We start from the raw sequence: 25,971 nt of genomic DNA, 5'->3' as shown, positions 1-25,971 counted from the left end.
GAAAAACTCCTCAAAGACACTGTAGTGTCTATTGGAGCCGTTTTCCCAGGGGCCCACTTCTCATTCCCTTCAGTTTAGTTTGCTTTCAGAGCTGTATGTGCATGGAGGGATGGATGTGAAGTCTAGTTTAACGCTCAAAGAGCTTTAACCTGAGCTCAGGGTAGCAATGGTTCAATTTGTCTGGCAGTTTCTCATCAGTTAGAGAAGCTCATCAACTCCAGATACCTAAGAAGGATTTTTCTCTTCATTTAATTTGTTAAGTAGATACTCAAATTTAGGGTTATAACAAGTAGAATTTAACACTGATTTTTCTTCCTCTTTTATTCATTTGGGGTTTTTTTTAGACAAAAATCACAGATTCTTTAAAAAAAAACATTTTATAATTAAGTATAGAAATAATTTCCCTGGAGGAGCGTGGCCTAGAAAAGGGATGCTATTTTAGCAATATCTTTGAAAATAATAATTTGAATACATAGTGCTATGATTTTTATGGGTATTATAAAACTCCATTGTGATCTTCTTATGTCCTTATGTTAACATTTAGAAGCTTTGATTAATGTTAAATGGTAGCTATAGCATTTTTTTCTCGGATAAGGAAGTTACATTTTCATTCGTGGATTTGTTCTGTATGATGTAATAGTTGTAATAGTATAATTGGTGGCACAGTGCCATTATCCTCCTTACACCATGGAGAAATGACCACGAGCTCACAGATAGACTAGGTGGGGACCTATCTCCTGCTCCTTTGGATGAAGATGAGCAGAGCAATATGAATCTAGTAAGGAATTAGTATGAAAATGTCAGCGACAGTTTATATTAACTTCCTGTCATAACAAAGTTTTTAGAACTTCAACCACTCTAAATGGTTTTAACTACCTTAAGCCAAACATTTTATGTACTGTGGGGCTTTAGGTAGGTATGATTTTCAATTTTAGATGTATAGAGTGAGATGTAATTGGAATAGTGAAATTATCATGTCCCAATGATAATTATGTAAGCACAGGGGATGTTTCTATCAGTCCTTACTAACATAGCTAATAGCTTATGAAGATGAGGGCTAAAGATGAAAACTGGATGCACCGATTTGAGGAGGATTATCTGCCACGTGGTGTCCCATGATCCTCCAAAATTATACCGATGAAATTCACTTTTAAACACTGTGCTTTCCAAGTACTTCAAGCGTCACATAACAGTGAGCATGGGGAAGGCAAATAAGGCCAGTATATGGCTCTTTTGTATAAAGCCAGGACAGACAGGAACAGTTGATGGCTGTACTCCTAAAGCGATATAGGCCTGAGGGCAATCAATAAGTTTTTATTACTTCAATCCTTTCCAAACTCCCAGAAATTCAAATTTCAACACTCACGGCTATCGATCTCTCTGGAAAGGTTTTGTAACCTTTAAGACATAATCCCTTAAAATTCAGCATTGACTTCAGAAGTAAACTCTAGATAGTATGTTTAGGATTCATATTTAGTGTTTTTTTTTAAATATCTTGAATCTTGAAATCACTAACCATACAGGGGAGAGGAAAGCAACTAACTCATAATCGTAAGCTTAGAGTGGTCATTTCTCCATGGTTTTCACTAATGTGTGTGGATATTTTAATTTTTATTTCTTCCTTCTATGTTCTCCTTATCTGTGTAATGTCTCATGACTGTTCTGGACTGTCCCTTGCGGTAGGTTTCTTCTGCTACTAGACATTTCTAATCAATGCTGGTGGCTGGGCTCCACAGCTGAGGGCTTACCATCTTGACATCAAAAGGCTGAACCCAACTGATCTGCAAAGATGACGTGTTTCCTTCTAACCATTGCTAACAAGGGCTAACTAGAACAAAATTGGAAAGGTTTTACATGGATACAGAGAAAAGGAACTCTCTCACACTGTCTTTCTGCATGCCTTACCAAATCCCATGTGAACAACATAATTGAGAATGAGCAAATACTTTTTCTGATGGCTGTGGACTAGGTAACTTTTGAATGCCAAAGGAAGCCATGAGCTGGTCCTTCTAAACCTGGGAACTTGATAAAAAAAAAAAAAAAAAAGCCTGATGTTCCCAACACAACTTCCCTCTTAACAATTTGCCTGACTTCAGAGCTTCTGGGCTTACAAGATTTTTCATCTGAGGTTTTTTTTTTTTCCTATGGAGGAAAAAATATTGCTCTCAAGATATTATAATAGCTACTGACTTAATAGGTCTGAATTTAATGTGATGGTACAGGGTACATCTTGATGAAGCTCGGCCTCTGGGACAGGAATAGACTTAATCACTTCAGCGATGAACAGAAGCACTGAAAAATTATCAAAAAATTAGCCCCATTTCATGCAAAATAATTGCAAAGATGGTCCTACACCTTCTATTCTGGCAAAAAGAGAGAGAGAGAGAGAGAGAGAGAGAGAGAGAGAGAGAGAGAGAGAAACACTTAGGGTAAAGGAGATTTAATATCTCAACTATTTCAAATTGTATTGGGCTGAAACATGATATATAAAATGTCAGCTCTGAAAAGGGACTTTTGAAAAAGTATTTAAATTCATGATTATTTTTAGTGTGACCATGGAGGGGCATGTAGGTATTTTCAGTCAGTCAGTGCATTAAGGAATTTTCTACTCTTTAAAAAAAAAATCAAACTATTGCAGGGAGGCAAACTTCCTAAACTGTAGTTTTCTATACACACCCTCTATGACAGTGCTAAAGATTCTACACACCTAGGTTCTCAGGGACAAACAGTCCACTGCCTGAAGTGTTTGAGCCAGATTCAAACACCTGAGTGCCATTCATCAGGAACTGTGCAGGTCCCTGCTTTGGTTCTTACTTTAATATTCAAGAAAGCACCCAATGATAAATTAATCTTTCTAAATTAAATGGTATAGGGGTAGCCACATTTGAGAATGGAGGTTTTCAATTTTTCAGGCTCGCTGTAGACTCCTGAGATGTATCAGAAACACAGAGGGTGATAGACACCTGTGACCATGGTTCAACTCTGCTCAGATGTTCGTCTAATCAGAGAGCAGATGGATTTGGGGACCATTAGGGGATTAGATGGGAGGAACCAAACTGGATGACATTATAAATATAAAGTCAGGGATGGGGGTTACCATTTTAAGCAACACTGAGGCTCTCTGTGTAAGTGATGGGAGAGTTTCCACTGAGAACAATAAAGGCAGAGAAGAGAGGTCCATGCAGGTAGGGGCAGCAAAATGGCGAGCCATGGTCTGACGACCCTGGGGCTTTTTTACATCTCATATTTGAGTTCGGAAGAATTCTCATCAGCTTGAGAGCTGACACTAATCACATAATAGTAAAGACTCTTTAATATTGTCAGAGACACTTTATTTCAATTTCTGTGAGATTCTGCAGCTGAGTACACACAAGAAAAATGAGATAGTAGATGAAAATGGATAACATTTGCTCATTTAAAAACAAGTGATTTTTAAAAATGACCAAGGGAAATATACAGGCAGTGACCAGAACAAAATATGTGGATGGCTAATATAAAGGCCTTTCAATTTTTCAAACATACTCGTGAATGGGGAAATGGAACTTTTCATAAATTTTAATTGTAACGAATAGACATGCATAAAAATGTTTCTGTAATCCCCATGAAGACACCTTCCACTATTAGAAACTTTTGTAGTAGAAATATCTGGAGTAATTTTTGCATAGTAGGAAAATTTTATATACTTTGATTTTTGAAATACAGAAACACTTTGTGTATTTTATGACATAATGATCTTTCAAATATTTTAATTTATATCTGACCATTAAGGTTGAAGAATATTTAGTTGTTGATTTTCGAAATTTAGTACCATGAACCCTGTTCTTCCATGCAAAATGAATTTTATGCCCATATGAGTTTTTCTGAAATTCCAAACATGACGCTTGTCTTTGATATTCAATAAACTCAAATCAGTTGAATTCAGCCTTGCTTTCTGTGGAGCTAGCTGTCATGAAGACAAAACGGGGAAGTTCAGCTGGAAATGGGGTGAACGACTCTCTAAACATGCGTTTGCTGGTGGCATGTTTTCTCCTTTTTTTTCCTTAAATGTGACAATCGTATATGTGAAACGAAAGGATTTACATTTTCCGAGGGTCACTTAGCCATCCTTGGCACAGGCAATCAGGCACCCGAAGGCCATGCATTCCATGCGAATCTCTGCTGCATGCACCAATGATACTTCACACGATGCTGAGCATCTTCTGCAGCTACGAGAATGTGAAACCCAGCCTGGATGCGAGCATGTTGATCATAGAGAGAAAGGGGCAGTGTAATCAGAGCCGAGAATCATACCAAGTTGACATTTTCCTTGCAAGGATGTTATAGTTTTGCTTGCTCTACTTTGGGGGGGGGGGCTTCTTCCATTGCTTCCATTGTTGCTTGCTGACTGGGGGCGGGGGGGGGGGGGGGGCCATGCACACGTGGAATCAAAAAATACAAGCGCGTGTAAGCAACGAATAAGAATATGTTAGACAAGTAGAGTTCAGCATCATCACGCTTGCTTCAAACAGCTTGGAGGTATGGCCAGGTTAATTTGGACTGGGAGGGAAATTCACTGGGATTTCTTTTCTTCCTATTCATAGGCCCTTAAGGACGATGATGCTGAAACCGGATTGACTGATGGAGAAGAAAAGGAAGAACCCAAGGAAGAAGAAAAACTGGGGAAGCTCCAATATTCGCTGGACTACGATTTCCAGAATAACCAGGTCTGAGGGGAACACGTCTGATTCCATTACATTGTGTGAAATTACCAAGGAGCGATTGAGAGCAAGATGGTCTTCTTAAAACATCTCGTTTGCTGTGAGGGGGGGGGGGGGGAACGAAACGCAATTATCAAAGCTATTGATGAAATCATTTCCAAGTACAGGCAGTCCCCTAGCTGCTAATTTAACTTCTGCTAATTAGAATTCACAGTACCCAGCCGATTACATCTACTCATGGCACGGACAGGAGACCGACAGAATACAAATTAACTCCAAGCCATCGGCCTGCCGCTGAGAGCTCCCAGCCAGCCCAGTCCCAACAGGGTCCCTCCGTGTGCATAGGAACAACCTTCCCCGAGGTGTATAGACTTAGAGTCCAAGAAACGCCAGGGTCCTTTGGTTTGAGCTGCCATCTAAACCCACATTTAGAAAAGGAAAACTGGTAAGCAGTCAAAGAATTTAACACAGGGCAACGCTCCGAGGCTTTTAAAGGCAGAAATACCTTCTGTGTGACGCCACGATGCTGGGCGAAAAACTCCCTCAAGCGATTAGACAGTGGCTCTGTCAATGCCGAAAGGCCAGTGGCTGGATTATCAGAGCCCAAGAAGGCTGCCCAGAAGTGAGACCAGACTAAAGACTGCAACACTAGCATCCCTGCTTCCCTTTCTCAAAAGGTGGTGGAGCGCATTGAGATCGGAGCATAGCAGCCGCTTTTCACTGGGTAGCTATAATCCAGGGGTGGGCTGTTAGTCCCAGGGTGCCAAATGCGTTTGAAAACCCTTCTAGGTAAGATCCACAAAGTTAATATCCGTCCCTGTACTGTCTGAGGTGCGAAAGGGGAAGCAGAATAAGCTGAGTTCCGAACGTAGCCCTTGACCTATTAGGGAGTACAGACACCACCCACTTCATTGGCGTCCTTCCTCCTTTGCGGTGAGACGAAGGCTGGTAACTGGGTATGATTACCGGAATGCAGCATATGCTAGCGACAGATATCCTGCTTGATGAGCAAAGAGTGATAAGTGATTCAACCATCAACAGTCGGCTTTCATGGCTGATGTCCAGAGTCAGAACTGGAAGCAGGTGTAGCGATTCTGGATTTCCTTTGGGAACTGACAGTTCAGGCCTTTGAAGCTTCCGAGTACCCCCCCCCACCCATCCCCCTTTGAAGGATGTGTGGGATTGGAAAACGCTTTTCTTTGGCCATCTTTATCAGAGCCCTGGCTAGTTATTTTATAATATGTTTCAGACACCTGCCTATTGAATTTAGGTATGGTCTGTAAGTATGTGTTTATATAGGATTATAAGGAGACCCCTTTACGTCTTATAATTAAATATGTTTCAGGTCATTTCTACTACTTCTACCAAAATGTGAGCATTAGGATTTAGGTGGAAGCAAAGTGGTTTATTATTTACATATTCCAGGAAGGGTAAAGGTTATCTTACATTTCCATGGAGGTTTCCAGGTTTTTAACCTGTCTTTATATACTCATCTGATATTTTTTTCCGTTCAATAAATCTCATAGCATCTCATACTGATTAGTTCTGAAAGTTCTAAATACTTTTTGAATCTGTGTGCACCACGTGTGTTCACTTTGGCTATGGAGGTGACAAGAAGGTGTTAGATCCTCTGGGGCTACAGTTACACATGGTTGCATGCTCCCATGTGGGTACTGGGAATCGAAGCTCAGGCCTCTAGAAGTGCAGCAGGTACCATGTCTTCAACCCAGGAGTACTTTTAAGAACAGAATTCATTCTGTTTTAACCAAAAATAATGTTTGATGAAAACAGAGTAGCAAATATACACATTAAGTCCAGTCAGGTGGTGGTGGTGCATGCCTTTGAATCCCAGCACTCAGGAGGCCGAGGCAGGTTGATCTCCATGAGTTCGAGGCCAGCCTGAATTTCAAGAGCTAGTTCCAGGACAGGATCAACAAAAATAAACCTACAGAGAAACCCTGTCTTGAAAAAAAATTGTCCAAAATATGCATTTCATTATACTGGTCTAGAAGATTTTATTGATAAATACCATGCATCGGTTTTAATTTCAAATGTCCTTGCTAGTTTCCATCACCACACGGTTTCTATGAGTTAGGGACTGTAAAATCTGAGGAGACTTGTAGACAAGGTTGGAGTCATATTTGTTTACCAAAACCAAAAAGAAAAAAACAAACTCCTTGAATTAAGAAGCTTTCGCAATGGGAATACGCCTCTCTTAAATAGAAGTTCAATGGATATTAGAAGAAATCCCCTCCATCCTCTAACGGCAAGATATGTAAGTCTCTAGACTAGAATTATCTCTCCTTACTGAGTTTGTTATGTTTGCCGAAAAGAAAATCATTTTCAAAAAATGAGAATGAGGAATAGAATATTACCTATAACAAACTGAGAGACCGTGAGCTTTAGTAATTGTGTGGTTAGACTCTAGCGCCTACATTAACTATTCTTGGGCCATGTCTCTTTTGGGGTACCTCCCTTCTATCATTCATGGCTTCCACTGAAAGACAGTGCCACAAACGAGGCAAGGCAGCTTTAAAGTGGAATCGGCATACCCATTAGGGCAAGATCAAAGTTAGAAATTGAGCCAACCAACCAAAATACACTGAGGATGCCCTAGGTCACGTGACAGAAAATGGGTGTCGGTTTTTGTAAGGAAATGGGTTGCTTGTCCACTCCATTTGCCTAAAAAACTATGACTCACATGTTTATGACCTGTAGTAAAAACCTGTAGTGTGTCTACATTTATTGAAGAATCTGTAATAACCTGATTTCACATGTTTTTTTCTTTACAAAAATATCAACAAGATGGGTTTGGGGACTCATGCTTAGAATCTGAGTACTGGGGAGACAGAGGCAGGGGGCTGGCTGGCCTGAGCTATAGAGTCAGATTTTTATCTCACAAAAGAAGTAATATAATAATGCCACATTAGTTTAATATTCCCAGTGAAACTGAGAAGTTTATTGGTGAAAATACAGCACAGAGAAAATTGCTATATTAGGAAAATGAAAAACGTAGTTATTTAACATAGATATGCAAATCTAGAACTCTCCCCGTTTTGAGAAAGCTTAAATTTTTAATGCATTTTATTTTACCTCCATTTAAATGCATCTTTCTTGAATAGTTATTCTATCACAAGCTAAGGTTTTAAAAATGTAGATATACAAGAATAGGTCAAGTGGGATAGAAACATAAAGCTCTAGTTTTTTTTCTTTCCAAAATATTAGTCAGTGACTAAGAAATTTCCATTTTGCTTCTCTGAGACTTCAGAAAAGAATAAAACATTCCCTGATCTGCAGTTACAAACTAGTGGTTGTTTAGTGACTTAATTCCACTGATAAAGCAAGAGCTGGAAGGAAAAACGAAGCTCGAGAGCTTTTAGCAACTGGGTCGTTATTTGATTGCAACCCTTCTGCAAATATGAATTCCATATTTAACTGTAATCAGCCACCTTTGAGAAGCCTCTTTTGTGCTTAAAAACGAGGCGGCCTAGAGCCCGCATCTGTCATAATTTGGTTTCTTAAGTCTACAGAGCTCACTGCACTTGCCCTCTGTATTCAGACTCACGAGAATAAAAGTTGACTAAAAGCAAAGGGAACAGGGGACATCACAGTGTGCGGCACTGTGAACAAATCAATCTCTCTCAAAATGCTCATCTTTGGTGTGGTCCATTTGTTCTCATTCATTTCAGCTGTTGGTCGGCATCATCCAAGCTGCTGAACTTCCTGCCTTGGACATGGGGGGAACATCTGATCCGTACGTCAAGGTCTTCCTGCTGCCTGACAAAAAGAAGAAATTTGAGACAAAAGTTCACCGGAAAACCCTCAACCCTGTCTTCAATGAACAATTTACTTTCAAGGTAAATGTTTGGGTTGATTTCTAGCTTGTCCTTCCTCGTTTTCTTTTAAACCCTAGTTTCATCACGACACACATAGAAGCATGAGCAACTTACTCTGGGATTCACCATAGCTGTGTTTGGAATATTTCACAGTTGAATTTTCAGTTTAATGAAGAGTCCGAAGTGGAGGTATTGGCTATGTATTTTCAGAATAGAACGTAGACCTTGCAATATCAGAGCCACATCTAAAAAAGCAAGGTCAACCCGTGTACACCAACAGACTTTGACACCGCACCCCACTGCCTCCAAAAATAAAGCCCAAGCTATTATTTTCCAGAGTTTCCAAGGCTCTGAAAAATGGGCCAAGCCTATAAGGACTATTGGAGTCAGAATACAAGAAGTTGTTCTCCAATGTTCATCATGCTCTTATGGGGAGATTGGAACATGCTAAAACCCTTCCTCCTAGCAATAAATAAAGTTATGGGCTTCTCTAGCATCATTCCTTTACTCTAGGCTCCTGTCTGGGGCTCTTCATCATGTTGAGACACATCGGTTGACAAACAATAACCAAGAGACATTCTGCCCGTATGACAACTCATCAAAATGACATGCCCTGCAAGCCGCAAGGCACCGTGTAACTCTTCGCTGAAAGTCATTCATAAAAATGATGCTTCTGGTGGATATGTGGAATTGTTTTCAATTCTTCCTTAGAACACTACATTTATAGAAAATGAAATTTCTGTGAATATGCCAGCAGGCTGATTCAAAATTACCCCGTCCACCAACCAGGCTTAGCAATAACACGGGCCTTGTGTTGACAAACATTCCAGTGGGAAATGAAACGGGGCGTGAGTCACCTCTTCAAATCCTGTTTGCAATTTTATAAAAGAACAGTCTTTCTATTCTTTAAAGTTTTTGAGTTTTAAACACATAAATCCTTTAGTTTTTCTTTGTCTGGACCATTAACATAGCGGTAACAAGAGTAGAAAATTCCTGACTTAAAAATAAGGCATTATTGGCCCTATACCAAATCAGTTAAATATCAGTTACTAAAATCTTATAAAGAGTAGTCAATAAGCATCTTATTTGGCTATATATTGATTTTTTAGGTCAGCAATTTCTAAGTGGAACTTAATAGATTCTTACAATATTTGAATAATCTTGACATAATATTGTAGTGCCTTCTTCTATTACTTGTATATCATTTCTTTGAAGCATATTGGTAAAATTCTATAAATTTTTATAATTTCTGCATCATTTTATTTCAGGAATGTGTATATATATATATTCAAAGTACAGTTATTTTGAGGCATTTAAGAAATATGTTGATTTCTGCAGAGGCATTTAAGAAATATGTTGATTTCTGCAGAAGACATTATAAACTGTACCTTAAAATGCCAGGCAGCCATGCAATGTAAGGATAGAAGCATAAGTGAGTTTATAGATTGGTTTTCAAGTAGAGTTCAATGTACTTAAAATGAACAACATGCCCCAAAATAAATTCATCATCTTTCCTCTATTATTAATACTCCCTTAAAATGGAAGTTTATTTTAAATGATTCCTAAGTGCCTACAGTGGTCCAGATGTTTAAAATATTCTCACTCGTTCTTGAAAGGCCTCCACTGAGTACAGACTCCTTTGCTGTAGTTTAATAACAAGTTGGGTTGATTCATTTTCCCCAGGTCCAGGTCTACCTAATCCAAAGCACAGACTTCACACAGACTACTTCAGCATGATCAAATAGTCAAGAAATACAATTTAAAATCTTAAGGTTTCCAAACTCCCACTCCAAAATTTGTGAATTCTATTGAAATTCAGATCTTTCAAGTTTATTTTAGGTTCTTCCTAAAGTAGAAAACCATTATACTTCATTTTTCACAGGATTTTAGAAAATAATCTGATTTTGACCATAATTAATAACTGACAAAACACTTATTAGAAAGGCCAAGTTTCTTGTACATAAGTGGTCAGATAGTCTTTCTCCCCTTTCCCTTCTTAATAAGAGTTAATTAATAAATGTCCAATTTAATTAAGAAATGTGTTCTGGGGGCATAAGACAGCATTTATGCCGATAAAATAGTCCATGTATAAAATTGATCAAATATTTAGTACAAGCCTAAACAACCTCTCAAATATTTCTACCCACTTACTGGAGTGTAGCTTACCTGGACTGTCCAGCTCTCCCTGAATATTAAAAATGTCACTAATCAGCTTTCCAAACCATAGCATCTGTCCCAAGTGCATTTCAACAGCTGGAGAACCATCCGTTCTTGGCCTTTTGCTACTATTCTTGCTCACCGGTATCAGGCTTACAAATGAACTTCAAGATCCATATTATAATGACTCTCTGATAATCAAAACATCAATTTTCTAGTCAGCTTGTGTCAATCACTAAATTATTTTAGAAAGTGTGTGAGGCACCTCGTGAATTTCATTTAGATCTTTCTAGACTACTTGCATGGCTTTGGAAAAGTCAGCCTTCATATAACGATAGTCTAGAACAACGTGTGTTCTTAACCTTCCCCATGCTGCAACCCCTTAATACAGCTAGTTCCTCATGGTCGTGGTGACCCCGAACTATAAAATTATTTTCATTGTGACTTCATAGCTGTAATTTTGCTACTGTTATGAATCATCATGTAAATACCTGTGTTTTTCTAATAGTCTTAGGCAGCCCCATTGAAAGGGCCATTGGACCCTCAAAGGGTCATGACCCACAGGTTGAGAACCACTGATCTAGATGTCTTGAAAAAGTGGTACCCATTGAACTAGTGTCCAGTTGAAACAATAGTAACAACAACATTTTTTTCAAGAAAGAGTTAGTCAGGGCTGGAGAGATGGCTCAGTGGTTAAGAGCATTGCCTGTTCTTCCAAAGGTTCTGAGTTCAAATCCCAGCAACCACATGGTGACTCACAACCATCTGTAATGAGGTCTGGTGCCCTCTTCTGGCCTGCGGACAGAATATTGTATACATAATAAATAAAATAAATATTAAAAAAAAAGAGTTAGTCAAACACAACCGAGTTTCTTATTCTTTCATTGATGACGAAGTGTCTTACCCTCCTCTCCTTTCGTGCAGGTGCCGTACTCGGAATTAGGTGGCAAAACTCTGGTGATGGCTGTGTATGATTTTGATCGCTTCTCCAAGCATGATATCATCGGAGAGTTCAAAGTTCCTATGAACACTGTGGATTTTGGCCACGTAACCGAGGAATGGCGTGATCTCCAGAGCGCTGAGAAGGAAGAGGTAGGGAAGTCATCCGCGTTTCTAACTTGACAAGTTGCGTTCATTCACCGTTTCCTGTTCGAGTACTAATTTGATCTTCTTGGAGGGGGACATGGGCCTTTAGACGCTGACAGCTGCCAAAACAGAGTCCGAGGAATTGTATGACCCTGCTGAGATACATGCAGGACTTCTGGGTGGAATTTAAAAGACAATAGAGAAATGAACACACTGGGAATATAAGCAACCCTTCTTTACAAGGCCCAATGAGCCATCACTTTGTATTGTCTGCGTGAGTTTTAGAACTAGTACAGTAAAATGAAAGGGTACTTTTTCTCTGATGATGTCTGCATATTTAAGTTTATTGTTTGTTTCTCATGAAGATATCAAAGCATAACAAGTTTTAAAAAAAAAAAAACCTGAAACACACAAAAGCTGGTATTCAGTCCAGTTTTGAAGTGACTCTCATCTTCATCTTGCTGGTCTCATTGTTTTTTTTTTTTTTTCTTAGTTTTAACAGCTTTGCCCGGTATTTTTCTGTCACTTAAAAAAAGTTCAATATCCGTAGTGCATTTACAGTCCGTGGTTACCAGCTCTGTTTGACTGTTCTATGCCTGACTGGCATGGGCGTTTTTCCATGTGAATTTCTTAGCAGGCTAATATTAGAAAAATAATCTAGCCCCTAGCTTCTTTCAATTCTAAAACAGCTCCTTTCACAGCCCCTCTGTAGGATTTTGGCAAATAATCCCCCAGGGACCTGCAAACAGCCCTGGTCCATCCAGGATATCTAAGGTTTGGTACTGTGTGGTCACTCTGGGGCTGCATGGACCAGAGAGTGAAACTCAGCCTTGTTCATTACCATAAGGACCCTCTCTCCAGCACCTACAACTACTAACTTCATACCCTTCATTGAATATGAAAAGTTGCATCACAGTGTGTTGAGACTGGGTTTTCTTTAAGCGTTAACATGACTAATTTGTTGTAGAAAGGGAAGCAAATGACTCAAACTCTGCTTTATGAAAAGTAATGTTACTCAAACAGGGCCTTCTTAAACATTGAGATTAAAGCTTGCCCAGCTATGAATATTTACCAGTGCAAGAAAAATCCTGAATAATACCAAATTTTCAAGTTTCATGATTTTTATATATTACTCTTCCTTAGGAGTGAGTTAATATTGATGTCAACTCAAGTACGCATGTGATAAAAAAATCAATTACATTGTTTCTATACAACAAGGTGGTGTGATATTTCATGAGTTTTTGTATTTTATTTGAATGTAGCACACTGAATGGTATTCATTAGTTAACTAGCTTTAGTTAATTTAGGTTAGCTAATTTTGACTATAATTTAATATACCTGATAAGGCAAGGCCACTTGTCCAGGCCTCATGGTCCTCACTACTTACCAGATTCATGATGTGGGTTCTACAGTCACAGCCTGTGGCTTTCTGAAAAATGGTTTTCCTGAATTTAGAAAAAAATTCTGGTAATCTATACTCCCTCTTTCAAAAAATTCCTTGAGGAGATGTAGATTTTAAGACTTAACACTAAACCAGTAGGTTTGATCTAGGTAGGCAAAGGCGTTCCTTCACCCCCTTGGTTCCCCCCTTCTTCCCTCTACCACTTTCATCTCCCTGAACTTCTTTAAGGCATTTGTCACCCAAATCATGGAGATCGAGTCATTCTGAAACTGGTAATTACCAGGTTGCTGGAACTGTGCTGCTGTGCTCTTAGTGAGAACAACAGGTGCGGGGATCAGTTTCCCTTTGCCTCTTTTTCTACTTCCTACCTGCCCTTGACACCAACTAAACCTGTTTCTGGAGAAAGACCTAGCTTACAGTCACAATTCTTCATCGTTTCAATTCTAGCTCATCGCTTTTTTTAATATTTATTTATTTATTCATTATGGATACAATAGTCTGTTTGTGTATATGTCTACAGGCCAGAAGAGGGCAGCAGATCTCACTACTGATGGTTGTGAGCCACCATGTGGTTGCCGGGAATTGAACTCAGGACCTTTGGAAGAGCAGGCAATGCTCTTAACAACTGAGCCATCTCTCCAGCCCTGTAGTTCATCTCTTTATGTGCCCTGGCACCTAGAACAAGTCATTCCTGCACTTTCAAATTGATTGTTTTATTCTGAAAGTTGGTCACTTTATCTGCACTATATGGTCTTTATAAATAAGATAGGTAGCATGTGAAACTCCTACCATTGAATCTGGCAAATGGTAACTCTTCACTCGGGGAGGGACTGATTGCCTATTCTTCTTCGTGGCCGATTTTATTTTCTTACTCTCATCTTTCGCCTTCATCTGCATCGACTCAACCCTATTTTCTCAGCACCATTGTGCTGGCTGCCAGCTACTGGATGTGTTTAATGGTAAACAATGAACCAGTATAATTTAAAGTCTTGGGACAGTTTCCTCTTTGGTCTTCACTCAGGAAGAGTAACTTTGTCCCATTGGAGAGGCCATTTTCTCTATTATGAAATACAAAACTTTCTAAAGTAGATATCACTCAGCATTATCTTGGCATCACTAGATGCAGGTAGACACCTTTTCATAGGAAAGGAAATAAGACCCAATTAGGTTTCATCTCTCCAGTTCCTTGTTCTCCGCGGTATGTGCTGTGCCCTTTTCTGTTGTTCATATTTGTGGGAATGTACTGAAGTCTTGGACTGACTTGAGTTCAAGACTTCAAAGATCTTTCTCCTTTCCTACTCGAGCTACTGTGTCCATGACATTCACCTATCAACGTTAAATGTCATTTTAATGGTATAATGAATAGAAAGATTTAAAGAAACAGCTTTGGAACTAAAACAAATGTAACCACAGGAGGCTATGCAACCAGCGACTTGGCTAGAAGCAGGTTAGACCAGGTCCACAGAGTTCTTCACCTGAAATGTTAATAGACTGACAGAGTGTTTTAGCAGGAAGCTGGCAACCATTAAGGTCATAAGACCACGAAGTAGTAAGCGGAAGGACAGCATGCTATTTTAGTGATCGATTAATTGCTAAGTAACTTAGAAAGGGATGGGCAACCGGCTAGTGGGAAAGCCTCAGCTGGTGCACACCCACGACAGCACAGGTTCAGATAGGAGAGACTGTGCGAACTCTGGCTCTCTCTAGACGCCGACTGTTAGATACCATTGCTGGGCAAGTTTCCATCTAGTTCACAGTGTTTCTCAAATCAACACCATCCAAGCCGCCGACTGGTTTTTGTTCACTATCAAGTTTTCTTTGTTTTGTGTAATATGGCTGACTACCCCTTATCATCTCCCTATTTTGCAACAGAGGAAGGTGGAATTCTACCTTGGAGAGAGTACAACCTTTCTCCCAAGAGGCGACTACACACAAAACCATCAACTTCATCCAATTTTCCTCTCAGTTTGTAGCCCCAAAATCATTCCATATAATCAACAGATATAGTTGCTTTCTACTCCATTTGTAAAAGGCTTCCAAAATAATTCATCAGGCTATCTAGGTTGAATTTTTCATATTTCCCTTTTTGTTCAATCGTTCAAACTATAATTTCTCCTGTCACCCAAGGTCACATCTGGAACTAACCACCACCCTTTCAGCATAATCTACTCATTTAGTATTTTTCCTGCATTACTCCAAATACCACACTCAACAGCTAGAACCGCATTTTTGTTTATTATTATTACCATTATTATTATTATTATTATTATTTTACCCATCACTAAAATAGTGGAAGAAATACACAGCAGTAAAAAACCCCTGGGCCCTTTTCCTTCATTTGCACAGGCTGCAAGCTCTCGGGCCTGCTGCTGTTTTCTGTCTAGTAGAAAGCAAGTCTGTCACCTCTCTTTGTGTGAGTTCGTTAGAGTGCTTCTTAAACGAGGCTCCGTAATCCAGTGCAAATGGGACAAAAATTGATTTCTGAATTAAAACAAGTTGGGACATAATTTAATTAGTACCCAGGCAGAAGTGAAGAGAAACTACTTTGGGTCCTTAATGGAAAATCAATTTTGCAAGAAAATTTCACATTTTTAAGCCTAATTAGAAAAAAACATTTACTTCACAGAAAAGCATTTTGAGAATACATATTCAATCAAATGGCAGGGGGTTCTTTTGGGCATCCCGTGGTCAATTACTCGGTACTTCTTCAAAAGGAGTTCAAGTTATTTCAGACAGCATCTTTATGGTCAAAGATCATGAAACATTTGATGTTGTTTCTGAGCGTGTTTAGAGATGAGACGGCAAGTCAAGCTGTCTGAAACACTCCCCTGACACATACCAGTGAACGAGCACTCTGGAGGGAGATAGTTTGAAGTGCTGTGTCAACAGGGGGCTTGCTTGCCACTCAGCCCATCACCTTTAGGAAATGCTCAGAACACAGGCACCGGCAGCCACAGCCTTTCAGAAAGATACTGATAATGTGGACCCAGGCTGGAGCTGGTCCCCCTGAGAAAAACTTGGGGGAGCAGGACAGACACATAGGAAAATCAGTCTTAATATTTTTAGTTGACAATGGCATAAATAAGCAGTTTTCTCTTACTAATTGTTTGTAATGCCTTATTCACTCTCTTTCCCACCGTCTCAGAACCCTCATTTTCATCCAGTTTCTTCTATGACTGCTGGAGAAGTTAGTTTGCATTAAGGTTTAATGGTAAAGGTAAATGATATGCATCTCTACTTGAAACATGAAAATTTGCCCAGGGGAATATGAGGTTATGTTTTAGGGAGATTTCAAATAATATGACCCACATCCAAACTTACCATACCTAGAAAATTTGTTGTTAAACAAATATATGGTACAAAAGATATCACTTAGCAATATTAGAGGTATTTTATAGTATATTAGACCAAGATACACTTCAGGAATTTTAATATCTACATGATACTAAAAGTATCATTCTATGGGACTTGGAATATATTGATTTCACTTTATCCTACAGAAGCATAAACACAGTTGATGTTTTATGGTGTGACTTGGACTGGAATTTCAGTTCCTATTTCTACTTTAATGCATAATAAATACTATCATCTTTATAAAGTGGTTAAGAAAAATATCATAGAAAAAATCAAACAACGTGAAATACCCCTGTAGTATATCCAATATGGCAATTTTAGAGACAGAAATTCCAGATCTCACGTAATTGATCTCTTCAACAAAAGTTTAATAACTGAAGAATCTCCTTGAAAGTCATATACATTGGACACATTTAAAGCAAGAATTAACTGCAAGGAAAGACCCTAGATATTACCAAAATGCCACCTGACTAGCATCCTTTGCCCCAACTCCCATGTCACTTCTCCTACCCCACTCTAGTCACTCAGAGACCTGGCTGCTTCGTGTCCAGACCTCACCAAAGATACCTGGTGTCCTGCTCTGGCCTTTGACTGTGCAGGCATCACCTGCATGCTCTCATGTGCACACACACAAATCACTCTCCTAACATTGTGTAAGAAAACTAGTGACCACAGAAAGTGTCAGTAACTTGTCCAAGTCCACAGGGCAATGCTGGAAGTAAAATTAACATACAGTTAATATTAATTAAATTAACATAATGTTAATATTAACATTCAGAACATAACAGTTCTGAATCCACATGCTATTTCATTATAACCTTTTAGATATGATCTTTTGATCTTCTTAGCCTTAAAGTATAGCTATAAACTACATTTTCATGCAAAATATCCACTTTGGCCCACTGTTTGAAACCTGTGACAATAGATGAGTTTGCTTTAACAGATTGCCGTGGATTAGGGTGTAGGCGGTGATGTGGGGTATACGAATGTCTGTGTATTGATAGGATAACCTTTTAGATATTACAATGTAGTGTAAATATTTACAAAACAGCAAAATCGCATTTATTTTTACTATTTCATAAAGGTGGTATTTCATGGATGAGAGCAGTATGATTTCCACCCAAAATGCAAAACCTTAAAATCCACTGTTACTCATTAATACAACTGTGTCATTTTTCTACATGAATGTGAATAAATACAAGGAAAACAGAGGGGTTTACTTTCCATGAAAAATGTTAATAAATCCATTTCTTTCATTCATCCGTAACATATATCAAATACTTATTAAAGGGGCACATAAAGAAATAAAATATATAAACAGTATAAACAGAGAATATTAATGCCTGTGGGAAGTGGTCAGTCATAATAGTAACTTTTTCTAATGTAAAATAATAACTAAAGAAACCAGTAAAATTTATAAACAAATGCTAGATTCAGGAAAGAAATGAGGGATAAGGAGACCCATAGAGAAGAGCTTGATCTGAGTTCCAGTCCTAGGACCTACCTGATGGAAGGAAAGTGCCAAATTTTCTTTTTCAGACAGGTCTCACTCTGTAGCCCTGGCTGTCCTGTACCTCTCTATATAAAACAGGCTGGCCTCAATCTCAAGACATCTGTCTGCCGCTGCCTCCCGAGTGCTGGGATTAAAGGTACCACCACACTCTGCCTCCTTGAGAGTCAGCTTCTCAAGGCTCTTCTCTGATCTTCACATTGACACTGTGGAACATACGCACCCTAGCACGTACATGTGTGCCCACACACAAACACAGGACATGTAATCAAGTCTCTGAGTAAGTTTTGAATAAACGGAGAGAAAACCAGAGCAATTCCCTAGTCAAAGAGATCAGCCAGAGCAGGCCTAATTAAGAGTGAAAACTTGAACCTGTATCTCGGGGAACAAGACTGAAGTGACTTAATGACAGCCTGTCCCTTAAACACTGAACTCATAAGTTTAGACTAAGGACAATAAGCTCTCAGAACTAAGACTAGACATGACGCCACTTGCCGTACACACACTGTACCAGACCTTTACTTCTTAGGTCTCATATAGTGTCTGAGCCACCCCATGGGGTTACTCTTCGTGTTACCATTTCCTATGTAGTTTAACTCAGAAGATAAACAGTCTAGCAATGATTTTAACCCAGGACTGCCAGACTCCAGAACCCGCTTTTCCTTCCTTCTGCTGCGTTGTGGCTGTGCTAGCTGACCTCAGCGAGTACACGGTTATTTTCTGTGCCTGGTTTTTTTTTTTTTCTGCAAAGCATACAATAAGCGTAAGCATATAGTCATCAGTAAAGTGGTTGAACTCATTAAAAAAAAAATAAGAATTTCCTTTCGCAAGCATGCCTCACCGACCCTACTGATATTAAGGGTACTATCTCCAGTGACTACCCAGCTACTCAGGTGACCGTGATTGCAGCAAAGCCCTACATACTTTGGGATTACAGCCCCCATCTCTGAAGGTCTTGCTCAACATACAGAACATGATTCTGCCTGGTCTGCTCACCAGTGACTTGTGTGTCTTTCCATTCCTTTGAATCGGCCTTGCAGACGCCAACAGTGCTAATGAGTTAATGAGCGACCCAGGTGACAGAATTTTCGGTACAGTGGGAAGCAACCAGGTGGGTGTTCTATTGAGGCACACATATTTGGATTTTGACCAAAATGTTCCGAACATTAGCAATGTTCCATGGCCTCTCAAATGGCTTATTGCGGGGCCAATTCTCTCTGAATTTCATGAATTTCTCATAAATTTTGATATATGTTGTGCCAAGGAAATCGAATTTTCGTAAAAAAATAGAAATGAGTGTAGGTGTTAGGGGTTTTTTTTATCCAAAGAATAAAAGAAGTGAGCATTTTTTTAGTTGAATTTTAAGTTAAATGGAGCAGGTGGTGGGGAACACAGAGCAGGAACTGAGTAGTGGGAGCAGGAACAACCCGAAAATGAAAGAACCAGGGGAACAAATGGATAAACAAAAGCACTCGCGACCATGTCTGATTCCATAGGGGGTTTTTTGTTTGTTTGTTTGTTTGAGTGGGAAGCAAGGCAGAATGTCTTGTTCCGTCTTTCACATATTTGAGTCTTTCAAAATGTAATCATTTCTGATGATCTGATCCTATGTTTTTGGCACAATTTTTGTTATTATCCTGTTGGTGAATCTTCAAATTAAATGTTTTTCCCTTCTGTCTTCCTCCCACCTACCTTTGGGCAGGCCAAATGTTTGTATTGTGAAATCGTTAATCCATTACAATCTGTTAGTCCCCAACTAGAGGAAGTGTCTGTGCTTGTTTTGTCCTAGCTGTGCTACGGAGAGGGAGGAGGAAGACTCACTGCCCAGTCAGGCCTTACGGAATCAGAGAGAGGAGCACACACAGCCATGCCCCTGCCTGGGAACAAGAGCTTTCAAATGCTACTAAGTAATTTTGTACTTTTGTTTTGTCAACGTAAAATTATTATGCCCTATTTTCATAGTGCAAGGATGGTGGGAACATGGTAAATAAAATAGCCCACTCCACCTAGGCAGTTATGAATCAACAGGGAGACTGTTCACAGTGCTAGACTCAACTATGCAAATCCAACCATGACTCAACTCCTCCTGGGGAGTATTTGCTCTTATTATTTGGGCTAATGTTACTAATCTCTATGAAAAAGTTACATTCTAAAAGAGTTATATAAAGCTCTTCCAACAATACTTGGCACCAGGTAAACAATAAATATTAGTTATTTGGGCTATTGCAGATACCCCTCAAAGACCTCTTTTTTTTTTTTTTTTTTTTTTTTTTTTTGCCAGCTAAAAAGGCATGGCTGTGACTACTAGCCTTATGTGTTTCCTTTGTAAGGACAGTGGGGGCAGCCTAGGGATTCAGGCCACACTGTAGATGTCATCATGAAAGGAGACCGTGCCTAGTTTTCACGAGCAGGAGTCTTGGGGCAGTATGATTATTTTCCAGAAAGACCCAACCCTGGGGAAGGCTCAGCAGGTAGTAGAAGTGGAAGATGGCACAAACCGTGTAGCCAAACACAAAGTTTCAAGATTCACTAAACTAAGGTTCTTTTTTTAACCTAAGTAGTAACATCTGAGGGGATGGCAGAGAAATTAGGCCTTTTGTCTGTTGCTCACCGGAAGGCTGTAACACTTTAGAAAACAATCTTCCATTTCCTCGGAATGATAAGTAGAGTTATGACATGACCTAGCATACCCCTAGGTATATCTGAGAAAATTAGGAAATGTGTGTGTCGCTATCATATGAAAATATTTATTCATAATCGCATTTTCACAATAGACAAAAGCAGAAACGACTTAAATGTCCATCAGCCGGTGAGTTGAGAGAAGGGGTTGCATGGTGGAATAGGATTCAGCCACAGAGACATGAAGTACTGAGAGATAGAACAATACCAATGAACTCCAATAGACAAAGGGACAGACATACAGCACACAGATGGCTGTGGGGAGGGGAAGAGCTCAGAATAGAGATAGAGATGGCAGATAATATGGCTCTCTTGCTGCAGTGATGAAAATACTCTAAAATATGTAAAGGTGGTTATATAATCCTGTACAGACATTACACTGTGTGGATTAAATATCAACATATATATATATATTGGATTTTTGAGACAGGGTTTCTCTGTAGCTTTTGGTTCCTGTCCTGGAACTAGCTCTTCTAGACCAGGCTGGCCTCGAACTCACAGAGATCTGCCTGCCTCTGCCTCCCGAGTGCTGGGATTAAAGGCTTGCGCCACCACCGCCCAGCATCAACTTATATCTTAATAAGACTATTGCAGTCTTCTACTACTGATACTCCAATCGTGAAACATGAGATAGTTTTAAATATCAGAACTAGTCCATTTTGCTACATATCTTCATGTGTTGTCTTATCAAAGAGCCCCAGTTGCTCTTTTCTGGACTTTTTATGGCATCAAGTATGTACATTACAGGTAATATACTCTAAAGGAAAACTCATTACTGTTATTTTGCTAATAGGACATATCATAAAAATGCCTTTGATTTTGTTTTCCGAGACAGGTTTCTTTGTAGCTTTGGAGCCTGCCCTGGAACTAGCTCTTCTAGACCAGGCTAGCCTCGAACTCACAGAGATCCACCTGCCCCTGCCTCCTGAGTGCTGAGATTAAAGGCATGCGCCATGACATATCCTTACACCTAGTACAACTCTTGCCCCTCATCAGAGAAGCTTCTTATGAAGTGACCAGAAGTTAACATAGACACAACTAGCCAAGGTACAGAAAGGAAATGACTGCTAAATGTTCACCCCCGAAGGGGACATGTATATCTCCCCTTCACTGTGAGTCTTAGGAACATTGCAAAGTTGAGGAGAGCAGAAAGAAAAAAAAATCAGAGAAACTTCAGCAAGATATATTCTTCTGGGCATGACGGGGCCAATGCACTCAAGAGCCCACAGTGATGGCTATCTACACAAGATCAATAACATTTTACCATGCATCAAGGGGGCTTATTAGGACCATTGCTTAGATCTATTGGTGCCTTGATGGCTAATTGAGAGAGGGTCAACTTTCTTTAGGGATGTGACTTTGGTCAGTTGACCATTCCCAAGTAGATAGCCCTACAGCTATGTGCATATTGGAATCACTGATTAGATTAGGTGAGTTATAAAGAAGAAAAAAAAAAGGTTATCACGTTGGGAAAAAGATAAGATTGGGGGTGGAGCTTCTGAGAGAGTATTTGATTGGGGCGGAGTGGTGGGTAGGTATGATCAATGCATTGGGTACAATTTTCAAAAGATAGACAATCATTTGAAAGTTACAGACAATAAAATACACCGCATTAAGTTCATCGAGCCCTGGAAATCGGAAACACAGGGTAGCCACTACTCTAGTTTAAGGTACACAATATTTTTTACCCTCCAAATGTCCCCCAAGCTTCTCTCTAATCAATCCCTAAGACAAACCCTAGAGGTCCTCTAGTCCTTATCGTCATAAATTATAAGTATTTAAATACTTATAAAAATAAGTATTGTATGAAAATCTCCAAATGTTAGCCATTTTCTTATTGGTGGACCTCTGTGTTGTTTCCTTTAGGATTATTGTTGGGGAGAAGCTGTTCTAATGCACTTGGACCACTTTCCCTAGGCATGGTTTCAATCTCCTGGTCCTGGATATATATCATACATATTTTCAAACCCGAAATGACTGGGTCACAGGTGACAGTATGTATGAACATACTACAAAATGTGTTGCATACAGTTCAGTCATTTTTCTTCTCTTTTACCTACCTCCCAAATCCAGCACCACCCTTCCTGAGTTAGGCAGTACCTGTCTATCCTGCATCACTCACTCAGCACCTCACAGCTTTCATCATCTGACACACAGAGGTGCACAGCGCTCCAGCATGAAGGGATGCCTCATCTACACACACTCCTGTCTCTCCACATAAAGATTAACCTGCACACCGCAGTATGTCGCTCTTAGGCAAGAAGTATGTCATACATCAGATGAGGATGGCCCTCCAATTGCAAGCCATTCAAACTTCTTGAATCTCATTTTCTTATTGAAAAAATGCAAAATGGGTTATGTAGCTATGTCTTTGAAATGTATAGATTATTTTTTCAACACAGGACTAATATGAAATAAATGCCTAAAATTTGGGGAAAAGTAAGTATATGAAATGGCTATTATTTTTCTTATGAGTGAGAACAACACATAATTTCCAAATCCACTGAGAGATACATGGAAGATTTTAGTTCCCACTGTGGGGCCAGTGGCAGTCTCAGTATTTTTACTGTTCTTGTTCACTTTTCCCAGATTGCCACTACTAGCTAAAGGTGAAATAGAATGGCCACTAAGCTTTCCCATATAAGCGATGAGAATTCTTGTCCAGAAGCTTCATCCAAAACAGCTTCTGGCTCTTACTGTCTTCTTGCGAGTCCTATCTTATCCACCGCTCCCTTTCCTCAACTTCTCTCTCTTCCCCTCCCCTCTCCTCTTTCCTTCCCCACTCTCTCCCAATCACTAATAAAATGCAATCCTCCTCCTCCTAGCACAAGTACCCAAACACTGTATGTAAACTGTGCACAACAAGGCAGTCCCTGGGACATCTTGCTCCAGTGCTTCAGGAGTGGTCAGAGCCCTCACATACAGCAGAGCCTGGAGCAATAGGGAAGTCAGCACAGCAAACCCAACCTGCGCCAGATCACCTACTTACCACTTTCAAATGCTTCCTTCCTGGGCAATGCTCCTCCCAACCCTGGGCAGTGCTCCTCCCCACCCTGGGCAGTGCTCCTCCCCACCCTGGGCAGTGCTCCTCCCAACCCTGGGCAGTGCTACTCCTCAGCCTGGTTAGTCCTCCTCCCCACCCTGGACAGTGCTCCTCCCCACCCTGGGCAGTGCTACTCCTCAGCCTGGTTAGTCCTCCTCCCCACCCTGGACAGTGCTCCTCCCAACCCTGGGCAATGCTACTCCTCAGCCTGGTTAGTCCTCCTCCCCACCCTGGGCAGTGCTCCTCCCAGGTTTCCATCTCCATCCTATGATAAGACCACTCTCTCAGTATCCTCCCTCAAAGCCCTTTCTGCACGCAAACTTCACTTTTCATGTGGAATACAGGGCATGATTGGGAAGCAATTTGGGGGCCTGGTTCTAACGAGAACACAGAGACGAATGATGCGGGACTGAAATGGAAGGTTTCGCCTACAATTTTAGCCACAGCCAGAGAGGAAAATTCAAAATTATCCCTGGTAAAGGTTTTCACATGGCAAGCTGCATACCGTATAGACTACAGGCTGATGTTGCTGATCTCCTGCTATTCTTTAGTCTGATATGCTATAGCTAAATGAATCAATATTCTCACAAAGTGTTGGCTGAAATTTCACTTTCTGCTGTGTTTAAAAATAAAATGGGATGGGGTGGGGGTTCTGTTTGCCACTGAACCAGTACCAATCTTGCTAAATTATATCTCAGCGTCCAAAATAAAAACAGAGATTAGAATAGTAAAACTGGGGGAAGATTTTGGAGGTCTATGGTCTTTTTTAAATCTATTTTTTGATCACCAATGTAATAAGGAGGTCTTTGAAAGGTCTGCCTGGTGTGCAGGCAACCGTGTACAACTGTGCTTCACTGGAGAGACACGCAGTTCTTTCTCTGTAAAGTCACTCATGTTCCAAGCAAGACCATACTGATGCTTTGTATGCATGAAAATGAAAGACTGTGAGAGCTAAGTATCTCAGTAGGATTGCCTGATCCAAATTGAGCCCTTTGGTTCCTTTGTGGTAAACACTGCTTTTGATGCTCTGTTATCTGAAAAGTCGGGTATAGAGCTGAATATAGCTCTAACAGGGCCTTGGAATCATCTCTACAGAGTGGTTGAGACCAGCACTGTGCTAGGGTTGTGTTCCATTTACTCTTGATACTGCTACTAAGGCATAGGTGTCATGGTTATATCCACCTTAAGGACCAAGAAGCCAAAAGGCAAAAATCAATTACTTGGGGACAAGCAGATGCCGTGGGAGGGCTTCAATCAGACTGTTCCAGAAGACTAGCTAGTATATGTAAATTTGTATCTGACAGAGGAAGAAGTCCCAGGGCCAGTGCTCTGGCGATGTCTTTTGTTTCTCCACACACAGCCAGTAGTTTACTTCCCTCGTTTGTGTTCTCCCAACTCCAAGGTCACTATCATGAGGTGCACAAGAAGATCCACAGCAGCCAGTCTCTGCCCTGCTTCCAAGTCACAGGACTGTTGGCTACCTGAAACTCTCTAAATCTCCCCTTCCCAACATAGATACATGTGATGAATGCCACACAGGGTTAAGTCACCTCTACTCTCTGTAGTCTGCTACACAGCATGTCCTTGGAAGGAGAACTATTTGTATCTCCTTCATCACATTCTCTTATACTAGATATGATAACCTGAACAATTCAGTGATACACTTCCTCCAACAAGACCACGCCTACTCTAACAAGCCATACTTCTTAATCCTTTCAAACAGTTCCACTCCCAAGTGACTAAGCATTCAAATACACGAGTGTAAGCAGAGACTGCTCGTTCATTTCTCAGCCAGCCAGACCTGAATAATCACACACAAACTATATTAATTACAACACTGCTTGGCCAATAGCTTAGGTGTTTTCCTAGCTAGCTCTTACATCTTAAATTAACCCATTTCTATTCATCTATGTATCACCATGAGACTGTGCCCTACTTGTAAGTATCCAGTGTCTGTCTCCTTCAGCAGCTATGTGGAGTCTCCTTGACTCTGCCTACTCTCTCTATATATATCTCTGTTCAGATTTCATGCCTGGCTTTACTCTGCTAAGCCACTGGCTGAAGCAGCTTCTTTATTAACCAATAAATGCAACACATATACAAAAGGACAGCCCACATCATACTGGGAACATTCTTATTTAAACCTCCACAAAAGGCAAGTGTACTCTGACTGACTAAAATATATATATATATATATATATATATAT

General features: G+C 40.1%; 1 protein-coding gene across 1 annotated transcript in view; it reads left to right on the top strand.

Moving 5' to 3' along the window:
• The window catches only part of Syt1 (synaptotagmin 1), a 497,193-nt gene that overhangs the window by 354,021 nt on the left and 117,201 nt on the right, over positions 1-25,971 (top strand). Inside the window, exons 6-8 of the mRNA XM_050135605.1 lie at positions 4,581-4,703; positions 8,387-8,554; positions 11,615-11,782. Of these exons, the coding sequence (XP_049991562.1) occupies positions 4,581-4,703; positions 8,387-8,554; positions 11,615-11,782 (459 nt within the window). The remainder of the gene's footprint in view (positions 1-4,580; positions 4,704-8,386; positions 8,555-11,614; positions 11,783-25,971) is intronic.

This window comes from Alexandromys fortis, unplaced genomic scaffold, assembly GCF_014885135.2.
Source record: "Alexandromys fortis isolate MF-2015 unplaced genomic scaffold, M_Fortis_MF-2015_v1.1 scaffold_24, whole genome shotgun sequence".
Classification (NCBI taxonomy): Eukaryota; Metazoa; Chordata; class Mammalia; order Rodentia; family Cricetidae; genus Alexandromys; species Alexandromys fortis.
Note: the sequence above shows the minus strand (reverse complement) of the source record. Positions and strands in the feature narration are given on the sequence as shown.